Source organism: Bos indicus x Bos taurus, chromosome 7 (assembly GCF_003369695.1).
Source record: "Bos indicus x Bos taurus breed Angus x Brahman F1 hybrid chromosome 7, Bos_hybrid_MaternalHap_v2.0, whole genome shotgun sequence".
In the NCBI taxonomy this organism is placed as follows: domain Eukaryota; kingdom Metazoa; phylum Chordata; class Mammalia; order Artiodactyla; family Bovidae; genus Bos; species Bos indicus x Bos taurus.
This window is the reverse complement of record NC_040082.1, coordinates 52,298,524-52,324,528: the sequence shown is the minus strand read 5'-3', so window position 1 is coordinate 52,324,528 and position 26,005 is coordinate 52,298,524. Positions and strand designations below refer to the sequence as shown.

Sequence of the window (26,005 nt, the reverse complement as noted above, 5' to 3'; positions counted from 1 at the left end):
ATGATAAACTGATGGCTATCTCTGATTCCTACCGTTAAATTTCCAAAAGGAAAAAAAAAAAAACTCTTGTTTATGGAGCATCTATTATACTCTTGATGTGGAAAATTCTGAAAGAGATGGGAATACCAGATGACCTGACCTGCCTCTTGAAAAATCTGTATGCAGGTCAGGAAGCAACAGTTAGAACTGGACATGGAACAACAGACTGGTTCCAAATAGGAAAAGGAGTTCGTCAAGGCTGTATATTGTCACCCTGCTTATTTAACTTATATGCAGAGTACATCATGAGAAACGTTGGACTGGAAGAAACACAAGCTGGAATCAAGATTGCCGGGAGAAATATCAATAACCTCAGATATGCAGATGACACCATCCTTATGGCAGAAAGTGAAGAGGAACTCAAAAGCCTCTTGATGAAGGTGAAAGTGGAGAGTGAAAAAGTTGGCTTAAAGCTCAACATTCAGAAAATGAAGATCATGGCATCCAGTCCCATCACTTCATGGGAAATAGATGGGGAAACAGTGGAAACAGTGTCAGACTTTATTTTTGGGGGCTCCAAAATCACTGCAGATGGTGATTGCAGCCATGAAATTAAAAGACACTTACTCCTTGGAAGGAAAGTTATGACCAACCTAGATAGCATATTCAAAAGCAGAGACATTACTTTGCCAACAAAGATCCGTCTAGTCAAGTCTATGGTTTTTCCAGTGGTCATGTATGGATGTGAGAGTTGGACTGTGAAGAAAGCTGAGCGCCGAAGAATTGATGCTTTTGAACTGTGATGTTGGAGAAGACTCTTGAGAGTCCCTTGGACTGCAAGGAGATCCAACCAGTCCATTCTGAAGGAGATCAGCCCTGGGATTTCTTTGGAAGGAATGATGCTAAAGCTGAAGCTCCAGTACTTTAGCCACCTCATGCGAAGAGTTGACTCATTGGAAAAGACCCTGATGCTGGGAGGGATTGGGGGCAGGAGGAGAGGGGGACGACAGAGGATGGGATGGCTGGATGGCATCACTGACTCAATGGATGTGAGTCTGAGTGAACTCCAGAAGTTGGTGATGGACAGGGAGGCCTGGCATGCTGCGATTCACGGGGTCGCAAAGAGTTGGACACCACTGAGTGACTGAACTGAACTGAATATACTTTATCTAATTTAGTTCCCACCAAAGCCCTAGGAGAAAGGTATCTATTTTAAGGATGAGAAAAAATGGAAGCAAGACTTCCAGGGAGAGATGGTGAGTGAAACACATTCATCTCTCTCCAGTCCTTGGGAATCTTTAGGGCCACCTGTCTCTAGAAGTAGACAAGAAAGAGGGTGCTAATTAAGGAGGATTGCCTAGATATCTATTCAAACACTGGTCAGGTCCTTCTACCACTTTGTCAAAAGAAAGAAACTAGTTATCTGTTCCCCGAACTGTTGTTAACCCTCTGGAGAGGAGGGAAAGACCTGGCCCACTGAGGGCCAGCGGTGCTTTGTGGAGAAAGGAAGAATCAGATAAATGAATGCATGCTGTGTGCACAGACCCTCAGCCCTCTTTCCCATTAGGCTCTGATAACACTGACACCAGGGGCCTCACTCCTCAGACAAACACCAGGTAGAGTGTCTTTCCTGGAACTTTTGATCAACCCAAGATGGAAGATATAAGTTAATCAACATCCGAGTTTTCTAACTCAGCATCCTAGCCTTTGCTAAGAGTCAAACTTACTGTGAACAAGTTCCATCCTCATGCTCAGAACTTTCAGAGAGATGTTTAGGTTGTCCCACTTAAAAATGAACAGAAAACCAAGGATTTTCTGACATACGGGAAAGGCTTCTAATAGGACTGACAGATACTAAAACACCTGAACAGAAAAAAAAGCAACTTAAGGAAAACTAGCAAAGATAAACGAGACTGTGACAAATTTTTTCATGAAAAAATAGGATAACAAGAGAGCAACATTCATAGACCAAAAATTAGTGTAAGAGGAAAAGTTACAACAAGAATGGAAAATCCCAAAGAAGGCTTAGATGACAAATTTAAGGAAATTTCCCATAGTAATGAGCAAACAGAGATAGAAAACAGAAGGGTAAATATAAGAAAATTTAAGAGCCAGTCTAAGAATTCTAGTATCAAATAACAGTAGGTACAAAAGGAGAGAAAGATAAAGGGAGGAAACCGTCTCATACTAATTTAAGGGAAAAAGAAAAGCCCAGAACTTCTCCAGATTGAATGAATTTATCAAGTGCCCAGCACAACAAATAAAATAAGCCCACATAATCATGAAGTTTCAAACACTCATCACAAATACACGATCCTGCAAGGTCCAGAGAAGACAACTGTTCATCAGAGGTTAGGCATCAAAATAGCTTTAGAGCTAACAGTAACACAAAAAGAAATTAAGGAGGGCCAGGCCAGGCCTCAAAATTTTGAAGGAAAATAATTTCCAGCCTAATATTCAATACTCAGACAAACTCTCAATCGAGTGAGAGGAGAATAAACTATTTTGCATATATACAAGACTTCAAAAACTTACCTCCCATGCAATTCCCCTTCTTACAAAACTGTTATAGGATACACTCCACAGAAATAAGAGAATCCAACAAGAGGGAGACAGTGCAGGCACTAAGCAGGGATTCTGTCATTAAAGAAAACCAATGAATGAAAACCCCAGGGAAGAGGGTGATAGGGAGCCCTAGAATGACAGCTGTGAAGCAAAAAAGAATAAACAGTCTAGATTGGAGGGGTCTGGTGGAGATATTTTCAGGAAGATGATCATGTGGTTGATGCACTTGAACATGTTAGAGGATACTTAGACCACTAGAGAAGAGTTTGAGATTGAATTAGTAAAGAGGATACAGAAAAGCAAGCAAATGTAAACAAGACAATTATTAACTCCAGGGGTGGGGGTAAATGTGCAAGAAGGGAAAACCAATCGTGGTTTACTACATTACTCAGGTGTGCGTACTGTTTCCATACTCATAATAATGGAAATATTGAATAATGATCTAATTGAAATCATTATATCAGATACAGCTTATCTTAGAAAGATGGGAGCCTGTTGGGGTAAGGTCAAAAGACCAAGGAATTGAGCTAAATGCCTACCTGCCATCTTGAAAATTCATTAAGTAATTCCTAAAACTGACCCAAAAAATTTATCCTATTTAGATTATATGGCAGAAACTACTAAATTTATTAACTCAAGAGGTAAGAGTGTTAGCTTCTTGGCCAGGAGAGATTGGAGAGTGAGACAAGTGGATCTCAGGATTAACATCAGTGTTTTATAACAAACCATTTAGAACTCTTTGACTTTTAAACCTGTTTATCCATGTAGAACGGAGAAGGCAATGGCAACCCACTCCAGTACTCTTGCCTGGAAAATCCCATGGATGGAGGAGCCTGGTAGGCTGCAGTCCATGGGGTCGAAAAGAGTTGGACATGACTGAGTGACTTCACTTTCACTTTTCACCTTCATGCATTGGAGAAGGAAATGGCAACCCACTCCAGTGTTCTTGCCTGGAGAATCCCAGGGACGGGGGAGCCTGGTGGGCTGCCGTCTCTGGGGTCGCACAGAGTCGGACACGACTGAAGCGACTTAGCAGCAGCAGCAGCAGCAGCATCCATGTAGAAAGACATAGATACATAACTTTGATAAAAATAACAATGTCTAAAAGACAGAAAAACTAATCAAGATATCAATCATTGTTATCTTTAGATGATTTTCTTTTTCTTCTACTTTTTTGTATTTTTATGATAAAAGTTTATTAGTTTTATATAAAGATATTCTTCATTATGAACAAGAAATCGAAGCTCAGAAATGTCCAGTAAATTTCCTAATTCCATTTATCTTGTAAATGGTGGAGCAAGGATTCCAGTGCAAGTCTTTCTGACTCAAATCATTTTTTATCTTTCATTAAAGCATTCCGTCTTCACTGAAAACCAAGACACAAAATTGTCATGCCACAATCTTTACTCCCCACTCTGAGGCTTCACTGAACCTCTTTCTATACCAAACACTTAACAGTTAATTGCTTTCATTTGTATACTTATTTTCTTATATATATTTATACTCATTTAATTCCAAAAAGATTACTAAAGAATGGGTTCCAAATATATACACACTACAGAAAAATAAAAATGAGGCAGGGGCATTTGGTTATCCAGGTTTCATGTTCTCACAAATACAACTGAACAAGTCATGCTCAGTTTCCTGAGGATGTCCCTTAGGACAAGGGACATTCCTGAGTCCCTGAGTCCCAAGCTCATTTTGTCTTCCCATCAGTGTCTCCCTCAGTCCTGGGCACAGGGATGCTCAGAGTCTTGGTTGATTTGACTTGCAAGCAAGGCTGTGGCTCCTAGAGGAGTGAGTTGAACTTCTTTACTGCTTGCCGTGACTGTCTTAAAAAGGTATAAGTGGCTTTTTTTGGTAACTAAACATTCACCTAATTAATGGAAAACTGGTAAATTCCACCAAAAGAATTATTTTTAGCCAGTGCTTCATATTTTCAGTCCTTTTATTCCCTTTTTGACAAAATGTGCAATGTGCATTCTTAAAAATCAACGGGCAAAGTGACAGCGGGAGGTATACGGAAGGCATGATGGGGCATCCGGAAGACTGTAACTTAGCGTGAGTACCTTCCTGTTGCCATAGTGAGGTACATTTACCTTTGTTTGATGATCATGCAGCATTGACAAAGCAAACATCCTTTGGCTCCTGCTGTTAATTATCCTTCAGTTCCTGGTGCATGTTCATCCAAGTCCTTGTTTAGGGCAGTTATTGGTTATGAGGTTGGTGGGGTGGAAAATGGCGGTTCTTGACACTTCTGAGCTCAGAGAATGAGTAAATCAGTTCTTGAGGTGTTTGAGATCTAAATTCAGCGTATACAGAGAAATCTAAAGTTGTTACATTCAAATGGAGACTTTACTGCCTACTCATGAAGAAGCTTTTTAGTAATAGGTTGTTGGTAAGACATTTCTTAGGAGGTACCCATTTTATTTTTTTAATTAATTTTTTAAATTGAAGCATAGTGGATTTACAATAATGTAAGGAGGGACCTATTTTAAATAACAACACACTAGGAAGTCAAATAAAGAAACATATCTTTTAAAAATTTCCTCCTAAGCCATATATATTCTGTTAAACTTTGGTGATGGTACTTCCTTCACTTAGTAAGTATTAATTATATTGATTATGCATGTGCTACCCAACATGGCTCTAGGTGATACAGATACCATAGTCAACAGGATGAGCCCAGTGTCTGCCTTCAGAGAGGGTATATTCTTGGTACTATCTGTCCTGTGATGTGCCGGTATCATTTTGCCTAATGTTCTGGGGGAAAACATTGGCTTGATACCTCAGTGACTCATCCAGTAACAGCAAAAACAGTAATGATGATACCTCTATTGAGTTCAAACAAAGTCTTGACAAGCACCTTTGATATGCCTTATTTCATCTAGTCTTCCTAATATCCTTAGAAGGGATACTAAACGCAATCAGTTGTACAGAGAAGAAAATTTAAACTCAGAGAGGTTAACTAACTTAAAGTTAATAGCTAGTAAACAGTGCAGTCAAAACCCAAACCCAGAGTTTCATGTTCATAACCATGCTAATGTATTACAAAACTTTCAGGACTCATCTATACTATTAAAACCTCAGAACCCACTGGAGCCACACATAGTCAGTTTCAAGTCCAAACCCTACCCCTGGGAGATTTAACATTTTGGGGTCTCTATAACTCATCCATAAAGGAGCAATAATATGATCGCCTTATAGTGTAAGGACCAATTAGGGTAATATACATAAATACTGGATCAGTACCTAGACACGTGCGTGTGCTCAGTTGTGTCTGACTCTTTGTGAGCCCATGGACTGTAGCCCGCCAGGCTCCTCTGTCCATGGGATTTTCCAGGCAACAAGACTGGAGTGGGTTGCTATTTTCTTCTCCAGGGGATCTTCCCCACCCAGGGACTGAACCCGCATCTCCTGCATTGGCAGGCAGACTCTTTACCACTGTGCCGCCAGGGAAGCCCTATACATGGATGTACATAATGATTATAATTATCAACTTTGACCTAAGATGTGTCACAGTGCAGGCAACAGAGGCCTACTGATTATTTCTAAAATGCCATTAATAATTAGCTTCAAATTCATTGAGGACGGGGGCAGAGGTGGAGAGGCTTAAGGCCATGGAAATCAGATAAATAACATTGGCTGAGAGCCTCTTCACACTAGGTTTGGGTCACTCAGTACGTACATCCCTGCCTGCCCTCTACTGCTTGGTTACCTGTTCAGCTCTTACCTTTCTGCGAGGCCCAAATGAAATGCTGCCTTTCCTTGCAGCTCTTTTATCTTATACAGTAGGAAAAAATTTCTCCCACCTTAGAGCTCCATAGCTTTTAGTGGATGAAACAGTGGTTCATAAATCAAGCCCTGCAGACTGGTTCCAGGCAGGGTCTATCAGAATCCCTCAGGGAGTAGATTAAAATACAGATTCTTAAGTCTAGCCTCCAGAGTTTGATTCAGGTGAGGCCCATGAAACTCATTTTTAAACAGTGTTTAAAACATTTTAAGAGTGTTTTCTGTTATTTTGATGGGTGGACACATTTGGGAATCCTGTGGCACCACCAAGGCTGTCAGTATCTTTGCATTCCTTTACGCTGCAGTCATTCATGTGTATGTTTCATACATTTTCCTGGGAGATTATCTTTCTGGTACTCCAATTCAATATAAGGATAAAAAGAAGAAGAAACAGAGGAAGTCCCTTGTAACATTTTCCTCACGTCTTAATCCTCTCCCCAGTGATGTTTTGGTGCATTCTCAGGACAAAACTGATTTCTTCCCTACAGCAGTGCTGCTGTGTTACTTGGAACTTGAGTGAGTTTTGCTATAAAACTAAAAATTTGAAAATTACTGGAAGAATATCATGATGCCTGCAGAAAAATCGAGATAGGACCCATCTGGGTATGAAGCTGCATACTTTAATGCTATCAGGGCTCCCTTTTTATTGTATGAGTCTACTTTATTCCGTGTGTTGGTTTCATTTCCTGGGACCTCCTGATCTGTTTTTTTTTTTTTTTCCCATTTGGCCAGTTCTGTTTTCCTGTGCAGAAAGCTTTGTGATAGCAGAGGAAGTGTGCATTTCCAGATCAGAAAACCCTGCATGTGAAGGATGTAGATGGAATGGCTCAGGTCACAGTCCCACTCCCAGACCAGGGCTTCTGGCAAGGAGAGGGGGACAGGATGAGTGACAGACACCAGGGACGCACATGGCTGGTGGGACCACTGTTGTTAAGATAGGATCCATGAAAGAGAGATACTGCTTAAGAGGAGAAGCCAGAAAGATGGGCACTGTGGTGAGATAAGGTTTTCCCCGACTCTGGGCCGCAGATCCTTCTTTCTCAGGCACCGTTACCTACATGTAATGGGCTGCAGTGAGAACAGCATTTGAGGACAGCTCTGGACTCCACCATTCTCCCCATGCTTACTCTGTGGCCTTGGAAAAAGTCATTACTTCAGGCTGCAGTTTGTTCAGCTTTAAGAAAAGGGCAATAATAGTAGTACTATTTCACTGGATTGATGGGAAATTGAAATAATATATCTATATAACAGGCTTAGACTAATGCCTGATATTCCTTACAAAAATGTTAGATATTAGCTAGATAGTAACAGACATTATTTTCTTGTTAGATAATATTAGATATTAACAGATATTAATTATTCTGTTGTCCCACGAGGCTGTTGGCCCCAGGAAAGTAGGCAGCCTTGGCTTGCGTTCTCCTCAGCACAGAGCACAGTGCCTGGTTGTTGCTGTGCAAGCTATCAGCACACGTTGGTTGTCAGTGAACACAGACCAAGTACAGGGAGTGATGTCTGCACCTGAACTCCACCTAAGTGTCTATTCTGCTGTACTGGGTGGAAGGGGCAGAGATTACACACACACACACACACTTCCCCCTGCCCCCCGCCCTCTCTCAACTGGAGTGAAGGAACATATGTAACTAGCTAAGTACTGTTTCCATCTTGAATTGACTTTGCCTTCAGAGAATTATAGCCTGCCCAGTGTCATTTTTAAGCAACCAGTGTGTGTGCCGAATCAATTGGGACCAAATAACATTGGTACTTAACATCGTGCAATATAAGTGGAGTGTTTACTAAATAAACTGTCAGCATAAGCAAGATATGGAGGGCTGGCTTCAAGAGGATATTCTCCCAAAGCACTTAAAAGTATCCAGTTATTAGCAATCACTTTGGCATGACAGCATGCAAGGAGATGATCAATTGTTTTAACTTTTTATTTAAGTAGTAGCAGGAGTTTTTAGAATTGTTGGAATTTGGAAACTTTTTTGTTCTGTATATCTTGAATATATACAACATAATTTACTCTAAGGTTATATTTTAGAAGATATCAAAAGCTATTAAAATACCAGTACATGCTTCTAACCAAAAAAAAAAAAAAAAAAAAAACGCCTTTTAAAAAAAGATCTAAGTCCAGAAGAACAAAAAGGGAGAGATTAATACATTTGACTATATAAAATTGGACTCTATATAATATAAATTTAACACTTAAGTTTTCTACATTGTTAAAAATGTTTTAAAGTCAAAAGCCAAATGGACAGCCTAGAAAATATGCCTGAGATGTACTAGAGAGAAAGTTAATATACTTAGCATTTTAAATTCACTTGCAAATCAATAAAAATAATAACTCATTAAAAAGAAGAAAAATATGTGAATAGGCAGTCCTTTGAAAAAATAAATGTAAATGAAGATATAAGACTTCACTCATTAGAGAAATACAGCTGACCTTTGAACAACAATTTGTGGTCCACTAATACTTGGATTTTTTTCAATAAATATATATCACAATAGTACACAATCTACCTTTGACTGAATCCATAGATATGGAACTCAAATATGGAGGAAACTTAGATATGGAGGGCAGAATGATAAATTACATGTAGAGTTTTGCTTAGAGCAGGGTTGGCACCCCAGGTCCCCACCACGTTCTTCAAGAGTCAACTGTATAAAAGTAAATCAATAATTCAATTTTTTTTATTTGCTAGATCAAGGACAGTTGATATCACAGTGTTGGCAGGGCAATGGACAAGCTAACACAAGCTAAGTAATGGACACATTACTGAATGAAGGAGATTTGGTATAACATCTTCGAGGAGCTATTTACATTGGAAAATCCATTCTATATTTGTCCCAGAAGTTCTACTATTATAAAGACAGCCTACAACATATGCACATAAGCTGATCAAGGATGTTTGTGAGATTATTGCAGGTAATAACAGGTAATCAAATCATCTTTGGAAGTCCATCAATTGGCTAAATCTTTTATGGTATATTTATGCAAGAAAATTCAAAGAAGCTATTTAAAATAATTACATATAGAGCTATATGTAATGGTATGAAAGGACAGAAACAATTATGTAGAAAGTGCTTATAATCTACAATCATATAGGAATGCTATTATCTTGCTATTGCTGTCAGAATACATGTAGTATGCAGGAAAAAAAATCTCTTGACAGATACAGAAGAATTGGTTAACAGTAATTGCCTTCTAGGAATAGAACTAAAATTTTGGAAGGGAAGAATACTTCATTTTCTCTAAATAATTGTACTTTTTATCATTTGTAATTTTTAGTTTTCAGTGGGCCAGACATTATACTTCTGACATTATACCTCATCTTCAAAACCACCTGTGAGTCAAGTTTAATGAGCTCTGTTTTACAGATGGGGATCTTGTGATTTAGAAAAAAAATCCAGTAACTTATCTAAGGTTCCACCGCTGGTGTCCTTTTTCTCTCGTCAATAGAAAGGTTCACAGAAATATCTAGAAGGGTGGTTCTCAGAAATCTCACACATGTTCATGATTTGGTACTTATGAAGGGTGGCATCTTTTAAAGGAAAAAAATAAAATTTTCCAAATATTTCTACCTCAAAAGGAGAAAAAAGAATGGGTTTCCTGCTTTACTTTCTAGAATGTTTTTCTCCCAAATTCCAAATGTCAGGGTGGTATAACAAAATCTAAAAAGTGTTTCCTGTTTTCTTTCCTTCAACACTGTTTATAGACCAGAATGTTGAGATGGAAAGAGGTAGAAGGAAGGAAATAAAGAGTATCAGCCCTGGAGCCATCATCAGTAGACTTCTGTTTAGGAAAAGACTTGGGAAAGCCCAACTTGTGATTCTAGAAGGAGACACAAAGCAGTCTCACCTTGCTTCCCCCCATTCTACCTCTGGGATGGGTGGATACACAGTAATAATAACTGTAAGACAACTATAAAAACATAGATAAGAGTGCGGGTCCAGGATCAGAAAGGTGTATATGAATTTACATGATGGTGAGTTGCTTCTGTCCACTCCTCCACTCAAGTACTGAGTGTGACTTTGTGGCAACAGTCAACCGCTGTCCCCTCAGTTAGTCCTACTGGACATGTGACTGATAAATTTGACCTGCCATTGAGCTGAGTATGATTTTAGTGCTTAAACTTTTGTTTCTCACTCAATGGTCCTTAAATGCAATTCATGAGCTTCCTTGGGTGCTCACACAAGGTAAAAAAAAATACTGGGTTGGACTTCTTAACAGACTGTCTTGATTTTCAAATGGGGTACCTTCATAGATAATTTACATATGTAGTTTTGACTAAACAAGGTTTTGCTTACTTTCTGACTTGTGAAACTAATCCCAAGATAAGTGATTCACTGTACTAGTAATGCTGTGCTGTGCTTAGTTACACAGTCATGTCCAACTCTTTGAGGCCCATGGACTGTAGCCGGCCAGGCTCCTCTGTCCACTGGGATTCTCCAGGCAAGAATACTGGAGTGGGTTGCCATGCCCTCCTCCAGGGGATCTCCCCAACCCAGGGATCAAACCCAGGTCTCCTGCATTGCAGGGAGATTCTTTACCATCTGAGCTGCCAGGGAAGCCTATACTAGTTATAATTATTATTTAATCTCTAGGCTAAGCATGCCTATCTATAAAAACCATAAGGTTATTTCAAGGATACAATGAGACATACAAAGGAAATGTATGTAACATGTTCCTGATGCATACAGACTTTGTGTCTGGTTGATAAGTGGAGAATGTACACCTATTCAAAAGAAAAACTCTAATGGAAATCCTTTTAAAATACTTAGTTTTTAAAATACTACATGTGGTATCATAACATTAGGATCCATTCAACTTTGTCTGTTAACTTGATATACCTCCAGGATACTCTAGTGACATGAGGGTCACTAAGACTGGGGTAGAAGGCCAGTGTGAAAGCAAGACTCTGGAGCAGAGGAAGAAGGTGTAGGAAGTTGAGCTGCTATTGCCTGTTGGTTTCCCATTAGGCCACATTCCCTGGCCTAGCCTCAGCGTAAATGAGAACCAGGTTTTGTCTCTCCCTATACTCAACCACTCCGAGAAGGCAATGGCACCCCACTCCAGTACTCTTGCCTGGAAAATCCCATGGATGGAGGAGCCTGGTAGGCTGCAGTCCATGGAGTCGCGAAGAGTCAGACACGACTGAGCGACTTCACTTTCACTTTTCACTTTTCATGCACTGGAGAAGGCAATGGCAACCCACTCCAGTGTTCTTGCCTGGAGAATCCCAGGGACGGGGGAGCCTGGTGGGCTGCTGTCTATGGGGTCACACAGAGTCAGACACGACTGAAGCGACTTAGCAGCAGCAGCAGCAGCAGTAGTACTAGTAAAAGTAATTAGTTCCAGTTCATATTCTAAGTACTTTACATACGTACTCATTTCATCTTGCTACAAACCCTATGAGGTATATATTATTTTCATCCCTATTTTACTGATGAAGAAACAGAGCATAAAAGTAAATTGCCAGGATTGCACAACTATTAAGTGTCGGAGCTGAAATTTGAACATGGATATTCTGTCTCCAGAGACTGTTTTTAATCTCAGGGGTTGGAAAACTTTTTGTAAAGTAAATATTATTTTTAAAATCCTTTAAAAATGTAGAACCAATCGTAGCTCACAGAAGGTACAAAAACAAGTTGCAGGCCCACTGTGGCTTGTGGGCCATTTGTAATCTGTTAGGGAATACTGTACAGGTTGACCAAACTTTTAAGCACACAGTGGATACGCTGTCCCATACTCCTTTAAAGCAAACCCTACATGCCTATAATAGGATTTCTGTTGACAATATAATCCACAGTTCTGACGTCACCTCTCTCATTTTGTCTGAATTTTGAGGCTTGGTTGCCTTTTCCATCAGCCTTCCTTCAAATTAGTAATGCTGTTGGACAACTACATGGATAGTATAAGAGCTTATTTTCCATTCGCTTTCAACCTGTTATTGGCTTCTCTCAGTTATTGGGTGTATTATTATTCAGGGAAGTGACTTTAGGCACTATGGCATCAGACTGGAGTCAGTTCTTTCTTTGATTAACTAGAAATAAAGGCATAAATAAGATGCAGTTTCTCTAAAATTTTAAAATTGTCACTTTTCTGGGACTTAACCTGACATTAATTGACAGTTCTGCTAGTAGAAATTTATCAGTAACCTAGCATCTAATCCTTTATTATTTTCATTAAAGCTTAAAATGGCTTATAAAGAGACAAGGTTCATGAAATGGATTAATATCACAATGGAAGCTCATACTTCTAGGTATCTGCTATATATTAATACTTGGAGATGCAAAACATCATCACAACATTTTAAGCTAGGCTGTACATGAAGGAACCACTGTGAGTTACTAGATTTGCTAGAGGTGAAATCTTGGGCTTGCAAATAAATCTTGATTTGTTTTTTTTAACACTTATGTAGTTCATGAAGTCTAACTCAGCTTCATGTAATGAGTGTAAGGAAATCATTGCATTGGTTATTTCAATTTGAAACTTAAGAGGAAACTTATAAAAGAGTTTTTCAATTTATGTTGACAAGTCATATTAAAATATAGACAAAAAATTACATCTTGATACAGTACATATCCATCTACACACGTTATGCAAAACCAAAACAAAAGTTTCAGAGTCAATACTACTGTAACTACATTTAAGACATTTTTGTTATTTTCTTATCTACTCTATCCCATTTGATTTTTTAATGCTTTTTACTACCATGAGTTGCCAGGAAAACAAAGGTGAAACAAAGATTACTAAGCAACATATAATCTCTGCCCTCACAGAGTTTCTCATGTAGCAAATAAACTCAGAACCAAGGAGTTTGGGAAATAACATAGTCAAGTGAATGACTTAAGTAAATAGTTTTATTAGCATTTTTCCATATAAAAGGGTATTTTCTTGTCTAGAAGGGTCAGTCCTTTTTTTTTTTTTTTAACAGATGAGAAAATAAACACTCAGAATTTGTCATTCAGGCTTAAAGACTTAAGTGTAAGACAAGACATCGTAAAACTCCTAGAAGAGAACATAGGGAAAACATCCTCTGACATAAACTGTACCAGTGTTTTAAGACAGTCTCCCAAGACAGCAGAAATAAAAGCAAAAATAAGCAAATGGGACTTAATCAAACTTACAAAGTTTTGCACAGCAAAGGAAACCATAAACAAAACAAAAAGACAGCCTACAGACTAGAAGAAAATATTTGTAAACAATGCAACCGACAAGGGCTTAATTTCCAAAATACACAAACAGCTTGTACAACTCAACAACAAAAAAACCAAACAACCCAATCAAAAAATGGACAGAATACATTAATAGACATTTCTCCAACAAAGACATACAAATGTCCTATAGGAACATATCAAGGTGCTCATCATCACTAATTATTCAGTTCTGTCACTCAGTCGTGTACGACTCTTTGCGACCCCATGAATCGCACCACACCAGGCCTCCCTGTCCATCACCAACTCCCAGAGTTCACCCAAACTCTTGTCCATCAAGTCGGTGATGCCATCCAGCCATCCCATCCTCTGTCGTCCCCTTCTCCTCCTGCCCCCAATCCCTCCCAGCATCAGAGTTTTTTCCAATGAGTCAACTCTTCGAATGAGGTGGCCAAAGTATTGGAGTTTCAGCTTTAGCATCAGTCCTTCCAAAGAACACCCAGGACTGATCTCCTTCAGAATGGACTGGTTATTAGACAAATGCAAATCAGAACTACAAGGAGAGACTAAAAACCAGCCAGAATGGCCATTATTAAAAAGTTTATTTATGTGAAGAGCTAATTCACTGGAAAAGACTCTAATGCTGGGAAAGACTGAGGGCAAGAGGAGAAGAGGGCGATGGACTATAAGATGTTTGGATGGCATCACTGACTCAATGGACATGAATTTGAGCAAACTCAGGGAAATAGTGAAAAACAGGGAAGCCTGGCATGCTGTGGTTCACGGAGTAGCAGAGAACTGGACACAAGTTGGTGACTGAACAGCTATAAACAACAAATGCTAGAGAGGGTGTGGCGAAAAAAGGAACTCTCTTACACTACTGGTGGCAATATAAATTGGTGCAGCCTCTATGGAAAACAGTACAACGGTTCCTCAAAATACAGATTTGCCATATGATCCAGCAATCCCATGCCTGGGCATATATCCGGACAAAACTATAGTTCTAAAAGATATAGGCAACCTTATGTTCATAGCAGCACTATTTACAATAGTCAAGACATGGAAGCAATCTAAATGTCCACTGACAGAGGACTGGATAAAGAAGATGTGGTATACTTATACAATGGAGTATTACTCAGGTTTAAAAAAGAATGAAATGATGCCATCTGCAGAAACATGGATGGACTATATATCAGACTAAGTGAAGTCAGACAAAGACGATCATATGATATCACTTTTATGTAGAATCTTTAAAAAGTGATATAAATGAACATATTTATGAAAGAGAAACAGATTCAGACAGAGAGAACAGACTTGTGGTTGCCAAGAGGGAAGAGTAGGAGTGGGAGGGATGAATTGGGAGTTTGGGATTAGCAGATACAAGCTATTTTATATAAAATGGATAAACAACAAGGTCCTACTGCAGTATAGGATACTACATTCAGTATTATGTGATAAACCATAATAGAAAAAATATGAAAAATATAGAGAGAGATGCACAACTGAATCATACTGCTGTATAGGAGAAATTAACATGACACTTTGCTGCTGCTGCTGCTAAGTCGCTTCAGTCATGTCTGACTCTGTGCGACCCCACAGACGGCAGCCCGCCAGACTCCACCGTCCCTGGGATTCTCCAGGCAAGAATACTGGAGTGGGTTGCCATTTCCTTCTCCAATGCATGAAAGTGAAAAGTGAAAGTAAAGTCGATCAGTCGTGCCTAACTCTATTGACTATAATTCAATAAAATATTAAAAAATAGTTTGTCATTTATCAGTTATACCATTTTTTTCAGGTTAAATCCAGAATTATTTGTGATAGACATGCTGTCTCACATGATTAAATGGCTCTTTTTTTTGGCTGAAATAAAGTGAGTTTTGTGTTAAGTAATGATTATGAAGTCACATTATAAAAATATTTCAACCTTGAGAAAGCTTGGAAGATGAGTGGTTCCGTTACTCATCTGTCTTTCCTTCAAAAGGAGCTAATCTGATTAATTTTGAAATCAATAAATCATGTCTTTTAAAGAGAAGAATAGAACCTTTTAGTATTTTGCAATTTTTTCTGATTTAATTCTTAAAAGCCCTCATTTGAAATTTAACTTATCTAAATCCTTATTTCAAAAACCAGGAAAGATAGTGGACATTTTCTCAAGGTCATCAAGGCACATAACCAAAGCTTGTCACCTTTCTGGAAGAATCTATGCTTTGTTCTCTTCACCAAGCATTTCTTGAGCACTGAACCAAGAGACCATGCTATCATAAACTAAATATTTATTGCTTCTGAGTCCTGGAAGGAAATCTTTTTTTAATTGACATATAGTTGCTTTAAAATGTTTTAGTTTCAAGTATACAACATAGTGATTTAATATTTTTATAGATTATACTCCATTTAAAGCTAAGGGGTGGAAATGGGATTTTTTTTTGCGGGGGGTCCACGTCATGTGGCATGTGGGATCTTAATTCTGTAATCAGGGATCAAACCCGAGTCCCCTGCAGTGGAAGCAATGAATCCTAAGCACTGGACTGCCAGGAATTCCCTCAGGGTGGAATATTTAAATGGCGGATGCAAAAGATCTTCTCAACTTCAAATGAATTTTATAAAATAGACTTTAATGCTCATATTTATCCTCCTCTGTTAGATATTTATGCCTTGGGGATAAACTCATTCTATAAACTTACATGGGTAATAGCTTCCTACTTGGGAAAATTGAAATCATTTTGACACATGAAAGAGTGGTTGTAATGAGAAACAGACAAGGAGAAGATTTTTAAAGTGCAGACCCTTAGTGGCAATGTATGCACAGAAGACCAGGTCTTTGGCCACCTACGTGAAACCCCTGTTATACACAGTTAGATCCCCGCGGCATCTGTCCTTCTCAACATTCAGTGAGAGTTTTAATTGTCCATTCATTTAGTGACTATTTAATCCATCAGAGTCTCTCTATGGAGCCCTCACTGGACCACAGTCTCCGAAAAGTAGAGACTCAATTTCTACTCTATTATTTCTATAGCCCCTAGTACGAAGCCCTGTGATTAAGTGTTCAAGAAATGTCTACAGATGAATGAATGGTCATGTTAAAGTAGTCTAGAATGTTGTTTACATAAGGTACTTAAGTTTAGTTCAATCTTTATATATTACTCATTAGTCACTAAAGAGCAACTGAATTACTCACGATGTTCTTTTTGTTTTACAGTCAACTTTGACCACTTTGAAATTTTGCGAGCCATTGGAAAAGGCAGTTTCGGGAAGGTAAGAACCAAAATGATTAACCACTAGCAGAGTATGTAGCTCAGACAGCCCAAGAATGTTCAGATGAGTTACTGGGACTACAATAAATATGAGGTGTTTTTATAATGAGTTTTTATAAAAGTATTACCACACTTTGAACAAAGTATGTGACAGGCAGCTACATAACAAACATGTATGCTTTCAGAATTATCTCAAAGACAAATCGGTTTACTCACTGGATTTTCACACTTTCTCTATGGTAACAGGAAGAGTAAGGTTTCATAATCATTTTCAAATTGTACCAGTATCTTCAGTAACAGTTATCTTGTCAGTGTAAGAATTAAATCTTTCCATGAAGGATAGAAGCTGATTTCTGTTTTCCCCAGTTGTACCATATTTTTTTCTTTTTTAAAGACCTACTGTAAAAAAAAAAAAAAAAAAAAAAAAAAAAAAAACCTACCATAAAACATATACATTCAGTCTAATTTTTTATAAGAAACTTCCAGATTCAAATCCCGATTAGTTTCTTTGTGGAGACAAACATAACAGAATATCTCATATTTCATATTGAACTTGCATTTTAGAACACCTGCTGTCGACTTTATCTGGCATTATATGAACCTCTTAAAGAATTTTATAAATGTGGACATCATTGTGTTTTCCCAGTGCTTCAAGCCCTTTTTGATTATATCACTTGTGATTGCTAAAAGAAGTTCTTTGCACAAAATTGTTCATCTTAACTTTGAGCCATGTCCATTTCACTCATTAAAATCTGAATAAAAATGTCATTTATTTGAAGACTCCTGACATGGAGGAAGTTATTTTCCCCCAATATGTTGTCTTAAAAATCCCCAAAAGCAAAAACAAGCAAACTTGTCTGAGAAAGGAGAGATTTCGAAATTGACTTGGTACAGGGGAAGGAAAAAGAAATCAGAGGTAGGTGGCAACTTTAACATCAGAGAATTTGCACATGACAGGGCCTCCAAGCGGTGCTCACCAGTCTTGCGCTGTCTCATGCCCACAATCCATCACCTCCCTAACCACGTTCTCACTCCGGCTGGCACCATTAGGTCTGCATCGTACAGAAGAACGATACCAAGAAGATGTATGCGATGAAGTACATGAACAAACAGAAGTGCGTGGAGCGCAATGAAGTGAGGAATGTCTTCAAGGAGCTCCAAATCATGCAGGGACTGGAGCACCCTTTCCTGGTTAATTTGTGGTGAGTGGTTTTCCTGGACATTTAATGGGACAGTCCTGCCTTCACCCCAACCCTGTTACATAAACACACCCTGATTTCTACATGTGCATTTGCAAAACCCTCATTAGGATCTTCGTGGGATTTTCATTCACCTTGGTTTGTCTTTTCTAAAGAAACAAAATTGTTATAAATACTGTTCAGTTGCTGTATATCCCCTTGTCCTTGAGGTCAGTATTCTTTTAAAGCAGGGGTCCACAACCCCTGGTTAGGAACAGGGCCACACAGCAGGAGGTGAGTGAGCTTCACCTGTGTTTATAGCCACTCCGCATTGCTGGGAGCTCCTCCTCCTGACAGATCAGCAGCGGCATTAGATTCTCATAGGAGCATGAACCAAACTATGCTTGAATCTTCCCCAAACCATTTCCCCCCATCCCCATCTGTGGAAAAATTGTCTTCTACTAAACCAGTTCCTAGGCTTCCTTGCTGGCTCAATGGTAAAGAATCTGCCTGCAGTGCAGGTAACCTGGGTTCGATCCCTGGGTCAGGAAGATTCCCCTGGAAGAGGGCATGGCAATCCACTCCAGTATTCTTGCCTGGAGAATCCCATGAACAGAGGAGCCTGGCGGGCTACGGTCCATAGAGCTGCAAAGAGTCAGAAGTGACTAAGCAACCCCAAACTGGTCCCTGGTGCCAAACAGACTGGGGACTGCTGTTGAAAGCACTGTCATTTAATAGGCTGACAAGGAATGAGTTCAGATGTTTTCTCACTCATTACATCTTTTTCCCCATAATTGTGGGGCAGGGACTCTGAGTGTGAAGTATGGCATCGCTGGTGGACATGAAGTTGATTGTTAGGATTTGTACAAAGCGCCTTCTCCTTAAAGTGATGGGCAAGCAACCTGATTTCCTTGCAGCATACTTCTTAAGAAGCCATATACACACCGATGAATTGGAAAAAGATGGGTGCTGTCTTTCTCCTCAAACCAGCTTTAACACAACTGGAGCTAATTTATGTCAGTAGCTAGACATTACATGACTGATCTGCTCTCAAAGCCATTATCATAATCCAAGGCTTAGAAAATGGCAGAGAGGCTTGCATTATCTATTACTTCGAGGTCTTTATGTGGCTGGCTCATTTTCCTCTATATTTTAATGCATCCATTATATTAAGAGCCAGTTCTTCAGTATGACTGTTATTTAAATATGCATACCAAGCAGTTCTTACTTACTAGTGAAGGAAAAAAAAACTCCCCCCCCTTTTTAGTTAGAAAATACTAATGGAAAAATCATTAAAATGTCACTGTGTGTTTAGGGAGATTCTCCGGAGGAATCAGTGCATAAAAGCCTGTCTCCATCTTTGATTAATACAGCTCACTTCATACACAATTTGCTGAAAGCCTCTGTGCTGCAGTTGAAAAGAAGATGGTTGTATGTGACTTGGAAATAGGTCTATTAGGGTTTATGCACTTCTCAGACATAGGGAAGTTAATTTTAAATACAGCTTCAGTGTATTTAATCAGTAATTTAGACTGGCCTATTCACAATGCTGCCATGTAAAGAGTTCAATGGATGCAGCTCTTTCTTTCCCATCCTTAACAATCATCAAATTGCCTTTTTCCTCTCTCTTCACAATGATGAGCCTCCCTTTGTTCAGAGTCACACTGTCCTTTTTCAAAAGTTCAAGCAGCTAATTTTCTTCTTTTAAGAGCAGGAACCCTTCATAAGGACACACTTAGCATTTTACTCTCTCATGCTTGTCTCTCATCGCCGAGTAGGCCAAGTTGATTTCACTCAGTTCCCCTCTTTTTAAATAACATGAGTGTTATAAGACTTGAAGCTGGCCAAAGGTTATAGATTTTGCTTTGCTTACTTGGTGTCATTCTAGACGACATTCTCTTCTCCGTGAATGTGATAACAGGACATACATTCTACTCTGCCCTTCTTCTCACCCTGACACTGAATCCTGCGTTAGAACCTGGGGCACCACTAACACTGATAGAAGAGAGGCGAGACTCCTTATCCCATGATTCTAGTGCCACATTCAGTACTGGAAACTGGGAGGGGCATTCCTAAACAGAGAGCGGCCCTTTTGTCCTTCAAACCTTGAGATAAGTCTTCAGAAAGCATCTTTATTCCTTCTAATAAATGCCTTAATCAGTATAGCATAGTGAATATAAGTGCCTCTTTGCACAACTCTTAAGTACGTTGTAATATTTCAGGAGGTGTGGTTATGAGTAACTTACTTCAAAATTCTTAAGTCCCATTGTTAGAATGGGTTAATGTGTGCAATTTGGTTGTTTCTGTGAATGAAGTGTGGTCAAGAGCTATGCCCACTGCCCAGAACATAGTATGTTACAAATGGTAGTTCTTACTTTCCTTGCTCCATTAAGTTATAGCATTCTGAACGTGCCCATCACCAACAGCCAGCGTGGACCCCAAAAGACAACTTTGAAGGGTACTTGGCCCCACAGCATCAGGGCAGGTTGTCTGTATGGTGGCACTCACATGCCAACTCATTCCCTATAAAAGCTTATGCTTTTTTTTTCCCCACATTTATTTTGTGAATCAAAGAAAAAAATATCTCCAGTGTGTTATATACAATTTAATCAAGATTTTTATGTCCTGGTTTAACTAGACTGAGCTTTACATCCCCAAAACTTCAGGAGCTGGTTTTCTTAAGAAGCATCATATGATAAAATTACAGCAATATTTTCTTTAAAAAACTCCTCTATACCCATTTATGTAGTCTGTTTTGCTGATATGCTCTGTAGGCCTGTCAATACTACTTATAATAATCTTCTCATGGATGCTCAAAATGTCCTTGTCCTCTGGGGATGTTCAGAAAATTCTGGTTTTCGGGATGAAAGAAAACACAAGGAGGCTTTACACTAATGTTAAGAAGTTGGCTTATGAATATACTTATATAAACATATACACATATTACCTTTGAAAATGTTTCCGCTCATGGCAACTTGAAAAACAGAAGAACACATTGAAAAATGAAAACTCTCCAATAATCCTATCACCTTGAAACGACCACTCCTAACAGTGTGCACTTTCCAGTAAAATGTCTGTATTTGATGATGCATGGGTCCCATTCATTCCTTCTTTCATGTATAGATTTTCTGAGCACCACAATTCATAATTAGGGTTGCCAGACACAATCCAGGATGCACAATTAGATTTGAATTTCTGATAAATAACCAGTACCTTTTGGTATATGTCCCAAGTATCATACAGGACATTTTTAACTGAAATAGAAATTCAGATAATGAGTAAGTTTTTAAATGGGTATCTTGCATTTGCTCACTCCGGGGACCCTCATTGTAACACATATCCATACTGTGGAGATGCAGTGGTGAGCACAAGCAGAGAGACTCGCTCACCCACACATTACCAATAACTATGAGAGGCTGCTATTAATCAGGAGGCAATGAATATATCAACTGTGAGAAGTGCATGGGCGGTCTGCGTGCACATATGGGTTTCAGGGGAGGAAGGTCACTAACCCGGGAGCAGCAGTGTTAAGAGTGGAAGAACCTGATGAATTAAAATCCAACCTCCCCAGCCTCCAAAGAGTTGGCCCCACCCAGAACACGGTCATCAGATAAAGGTTATGTTAGAAAGTGAAGGCTGCCATTCAGGGCTGGTATCCAAGAAAAGCAAATACATTCTTCCCTTGAGCCCCTCCCCAGGGGCCTCTAACAAAGCCCTGGCAACCCATACCCGAGAACCAATCGCCCCAGACCTGCCCAGCACAGCAGATCCCCAGGTGGCTTTTGTTAATTGGAATTAAGCCTGCAGCTGCACACAGCTGCTCCCTCTGCTCTCCTAGCCTGGCTCTCCTGTTCCTGTGAACTCCCAAGGGTCCGCATGTGGTTTCAGGAAATGAGGAGAGGAGATTGTCTGTATTAAGTGAAAAGGACCATTTGTCCTGGGAGTGCGAAAAGGGAGCCCTGGGAGATGGCTCAACACAGCCGCATGAATGGGTTCCCTGGAACCAGACTCCATCCTGTGTGACTCAGAGCCCTGGCACCCGTCACAGATCAGAGACCCTGAGAACGCAGAGTGGCCTTCAGAGTCCTGGCATCAACATAATAGCTCCTATTACTTTGGGTTTTACAGATATGATGTTATGTATTCATCCCAGCAACCTATGTGGATAAATATTATTTTTCCCATTTTACACCCAGAGAAACGGAGGCTGAGAGAGGTTAAGCCATTCCCCAGAGTCTCACAGCCAGGACTCAAACCCAGGAATCCGGACTTCAAAGCCCCTGCTCTTCCTGCTGAACTCTCCCCTCCCTTACAGACATCTTGGGAGACTCTCTTACAAAATATGTAAGGAAATTCGATTGATTTTGTCGCTCATTCTCCACACCCCACAAGAACACAAACTCCATAAGGCAGGTCTGTCCACTGTTCACTCTCCTGCTCCTTACAGTAATGGTGGCCACCTCACAGGAAGGGCTAATAAATCTCTGTTGCATCAGCAAATGAATGAACGGCCAAAGTGAATTAGCGGCGAGACTAGGCTTCTGCCTCCTGTGTTTCCTCGCTCTTTTCCCATCACACCTCTGCCACCTCTCCCGCCCTCACTAACAGCCCCATATTGTCGTGCCTGTTCCAGGTTCTTTGTTGGCCCTGAGGTCAGAGGGACCGGAGTTTGAATCCGTCTCACCACTTGCTAACTATGTAAATGAAGCAATTTACATTTTGTGTTTTGCTTGGTTTCTTCATCTATAATCGGGAATGACAGCAATCTCCATAGCAGAAGGTACTGCTTATGAATAAGAACATGTATATAAAGCATCTCAGACACAGTAAATGTTTAACAACAGCTTTAAACAAACAACTCTGAGGCCCCTCCCAGAAATGAAATGACTCCCTTCCCCCATGGCCAGAAATGATTCTAAAATTTCTCAGGTGGACAAATGTGCCTGAACATGAGCTGGCTTGGGCATTACAAAGTCTTTTGTTCTAAAAACTTAACTCAGTTTCTTTGACTATAAAATAAATGTTTTGGTATAAAATACAGAAAGTTCTAATGAAAATAATAAATACCCATATGTCATCTCTCAGAAGTAATTGTAATAGTTATCTTTATAACTATAATTATATTTCAGTTTAGTTGCTCAGTCGTGTCCGACTCTTTGCGACCCCATGAATTGCAGCACGCCAGGCCTCCCTGTTTATCACCAACTCCCGGAGTTCACTCAGACTCACGTCCATCGAGTCAGTGAGTTATGCTTTAACAAATTACCACACAAAAACAACAACAAATTACCACAAACTTAGTGGTTTAAAACAACATGAATCAAAGAATTTGAGGTTAAAGCTATTTTCATAGTATAATGAAACATTATTTTTCTTTTGCCCTGCACAGTTATTTGCAGTGAAAGTTCACAAACAGACAAAACTAATCAGAACAACAATTACCTATGGAATGTAGAGATTAACTAGAAGGTAGTATTAACTAGATTACTAGATTAACTAGAAGTAGTAGAAAAGTGAGTGAGTGAGAGGTTCTATTATCTTTACTGTGGTGTTGCTCATATGAGAATATATATTTGTCAAAGTTCATTATATTTTACACTTAATATTTGTGCATTCACTATAAATGAATTTTCCCTCATTAAAAGAATATAAATTTTTATATTTCATAAATACAAAAATATAAATTTAAAAGAATATAAATTAAAAAACACACAAATGTATTATCTTACAATTTTGGAGGTTAGAAGTGCAAACTCAGTGTTAACTGAGCTAAAATCCAAGCTGTCGGCCTCCTTCTGGAGGCCCTATCAGAAAATTTGTTTTCCTTACTTTTCCAGCATCCTGAAGCTTCCTGTGAGCCTTGGTTCATGGCCGCTGTTTCCATCTTCAACCCTCTGACTTTCTGCCTTCCTCTTCCATCTTCTAAGGATGCTTGTGATTACACTGGGCCCACCTGGTGGTGATGGTTCTCTCCTGATCTAGCTCTCTAGCCAGGCTCCTCTAAGCCCTTTTCTCAGCTAGGCCTCAACCTTGCCCTCTAAAAACTTCAACTAAACACTGGCATTGTTTCTAACAGCTCAAAGCCTCATCCTAGAATGACCCCAGGCCCCTAAAATGCTTTGCTGAGAAAACTCAAGTATGCCGTGAAAACTTACTCTTTGTTCCCCCACCAACCCCTCAAGTTAGTGCTCCTTCTCTCAGCCTCTGCGGGAAGGGAGGAGCCCAACTTCCCTATGTAGCATCATTTAACAAACCAGATGCGTTTCACATGGACCAACTCCACCTTCCCAGTTTTTGTAGGTTTTCACCTTTCTGACTCTTTTGAGCCCCAGCTCACGATCCTCCCTGTTCCCTCTTAAACAAATCAAAGTTGAGTTCAGTTCACACTGGACTCTTTTCCTATTGCAATACTATATAACTGACTAAAATATCTCCTTATTACTTTAACCACTGTCAGCTTTGTTAACTTAGGAAGAGAGATGATTAAATTAAGGGCCCTGTAAAGGGGAGATAATCCTGAATTATCCAGTGTTGTCATAGGAAGAAATTTTCCTTAGATTTGGCCCTGATGAACTCGGGTAGGTGTGGAAGAATGGAGTAGTTCCTGAAGATGAACTTAGCAAAAAACAGTGTTATTGTGTGGCCAACACATAATAATTGTTCCATATAGTTGTTGGCTGACTAATGGCCGAGAAACTAGGTCTTTATAATGCAAACATTCACTCATTCATTTACTCCTCAGTATTAAAAAGGAGTCCTTAGTTACAATCAACACACGGAGATATTAGAAAATCTAAGTTCAAGAGAGATTCATTGGAAGGATATGGGGTAGCTTACATAGTTATCAGAAGTAAAGCTTGAAGAAGTAGGTCTCAGGAGGGTGAGGGACAGAGGCAGCTCTGGGACTCTAGATGGCAGGAACTAACGGACAGGCTGTCTCAGCTGGGATGAGTCAGCTGTAGCCAATTTTTTAACCTTGCGTCACCTACTCAAGGTTCAGAATCCTGGGAGGGAATCCAACTGGCCTTGCTCAGAAAACGTGCCTACCTCTTGGCAAGAAGAAAGAGTGAAATAAATAATGACTCCTAGACTGTCCGCCTGAGCACTTGATAAATAATAATGTCATTCACTGAAGAGGGAGATCTGAGGAGGAACAGGTTCATTGTCAAAATAAAGAACTCTCTCTTCCCTGTGTTAGTTTTGAGCTGCATCTTAGGTACCCAGATAGAGCTGTTGAATAGATGATGAGTCTGAAGCTCAGAAAAGAAATCCAGACTCCAAGGAAAAGTCCCACAAAATACTAACATGGGAATCATTGGCTTATAGGTGCTACTTACACCAGGGATTTGAAGAAAGCACCACTGGAGAGTAATTAGATAGAAGAAAAGGGCTGAGGATTCAAGACCTAGATCATTTAATAGTTCTGATAGAGGAGAAAGACTCAGGGAACTAGAAAAGAAGCAATTGCCAAAAACCTAGCCAACAAGTGAGGAATAAATCAGCAGACTGTGGCAATCCAGAGTCAAGGACACTAAGTACTTCAGAAAAGAAGGTGTATAAACCATTTCAAGTGCTGCAGAGAAGTCAGGAATGAGGAAACAATTGCCCACTGACTTGGGAAGATATGCATAGTGTGACCTTGATAAGAGCCAACGTCAAAAGTTTAGACAAAAGACTGAAGGGAGTAACTTGATGAGAACATGGGACTGTGTAATTTTCTTTTTGGAGGGTGGAGTACAAATTGGTTTTGTTGTGTTTTGAGATTAACCCATGTTGTCAGAAGTAGCAAGTATGTTGTCATTTCTCTATTATAGTCCATTGTGTGAATATACCATGATTTATCTGTACATCTTAAAAATTTTTTTATTATGCAAAACAATGTTTAAAAATTGAAGTGTAGTTGATTCAGTGTGTTAATTTCAGGTGTACATCACAGTGATTCCTGTGTATATGTGTTATTACAAATTATTGAGTATAGTTCCCTATGTTATACAGTAGGTCCTTGCTGTTTATCTATTTTATATATAGTATATAGTAGTGTTTATCTATTTTATTGTTGATGGATGTTTGGGTTGTTTCCAG

The 26,005-nt window shown here is 39.4% G+C and overlaps 1 protein-coding gene across 2 annotated transcripts in view; it reads left to right on the top strand.

Moving 5' to 3' along the window:
* Positions 1–26,005, top strand: part of STK32A (serine/threonine kinase 32A) — a 130,534-nt gene that overhangs the window by 21,766 nt on the left and 82,763 nt on the right. For both annotated transcript variants that reach the window (XM_027546052.1, XM_027546051.1), the window contains exons 3-4: positions 16,691–16,746; positions 17,796–17,947. In XM_027546052.1, the coding sequence (XP_027401853.1) occupies positions 16,691–16,746; positions 17,796–17,947 (208 nt within the window). The remainder of the gene's footprint in view (positions 1–16,690; positions 16,747–17,795; positions 17,948–26,005) is intronic.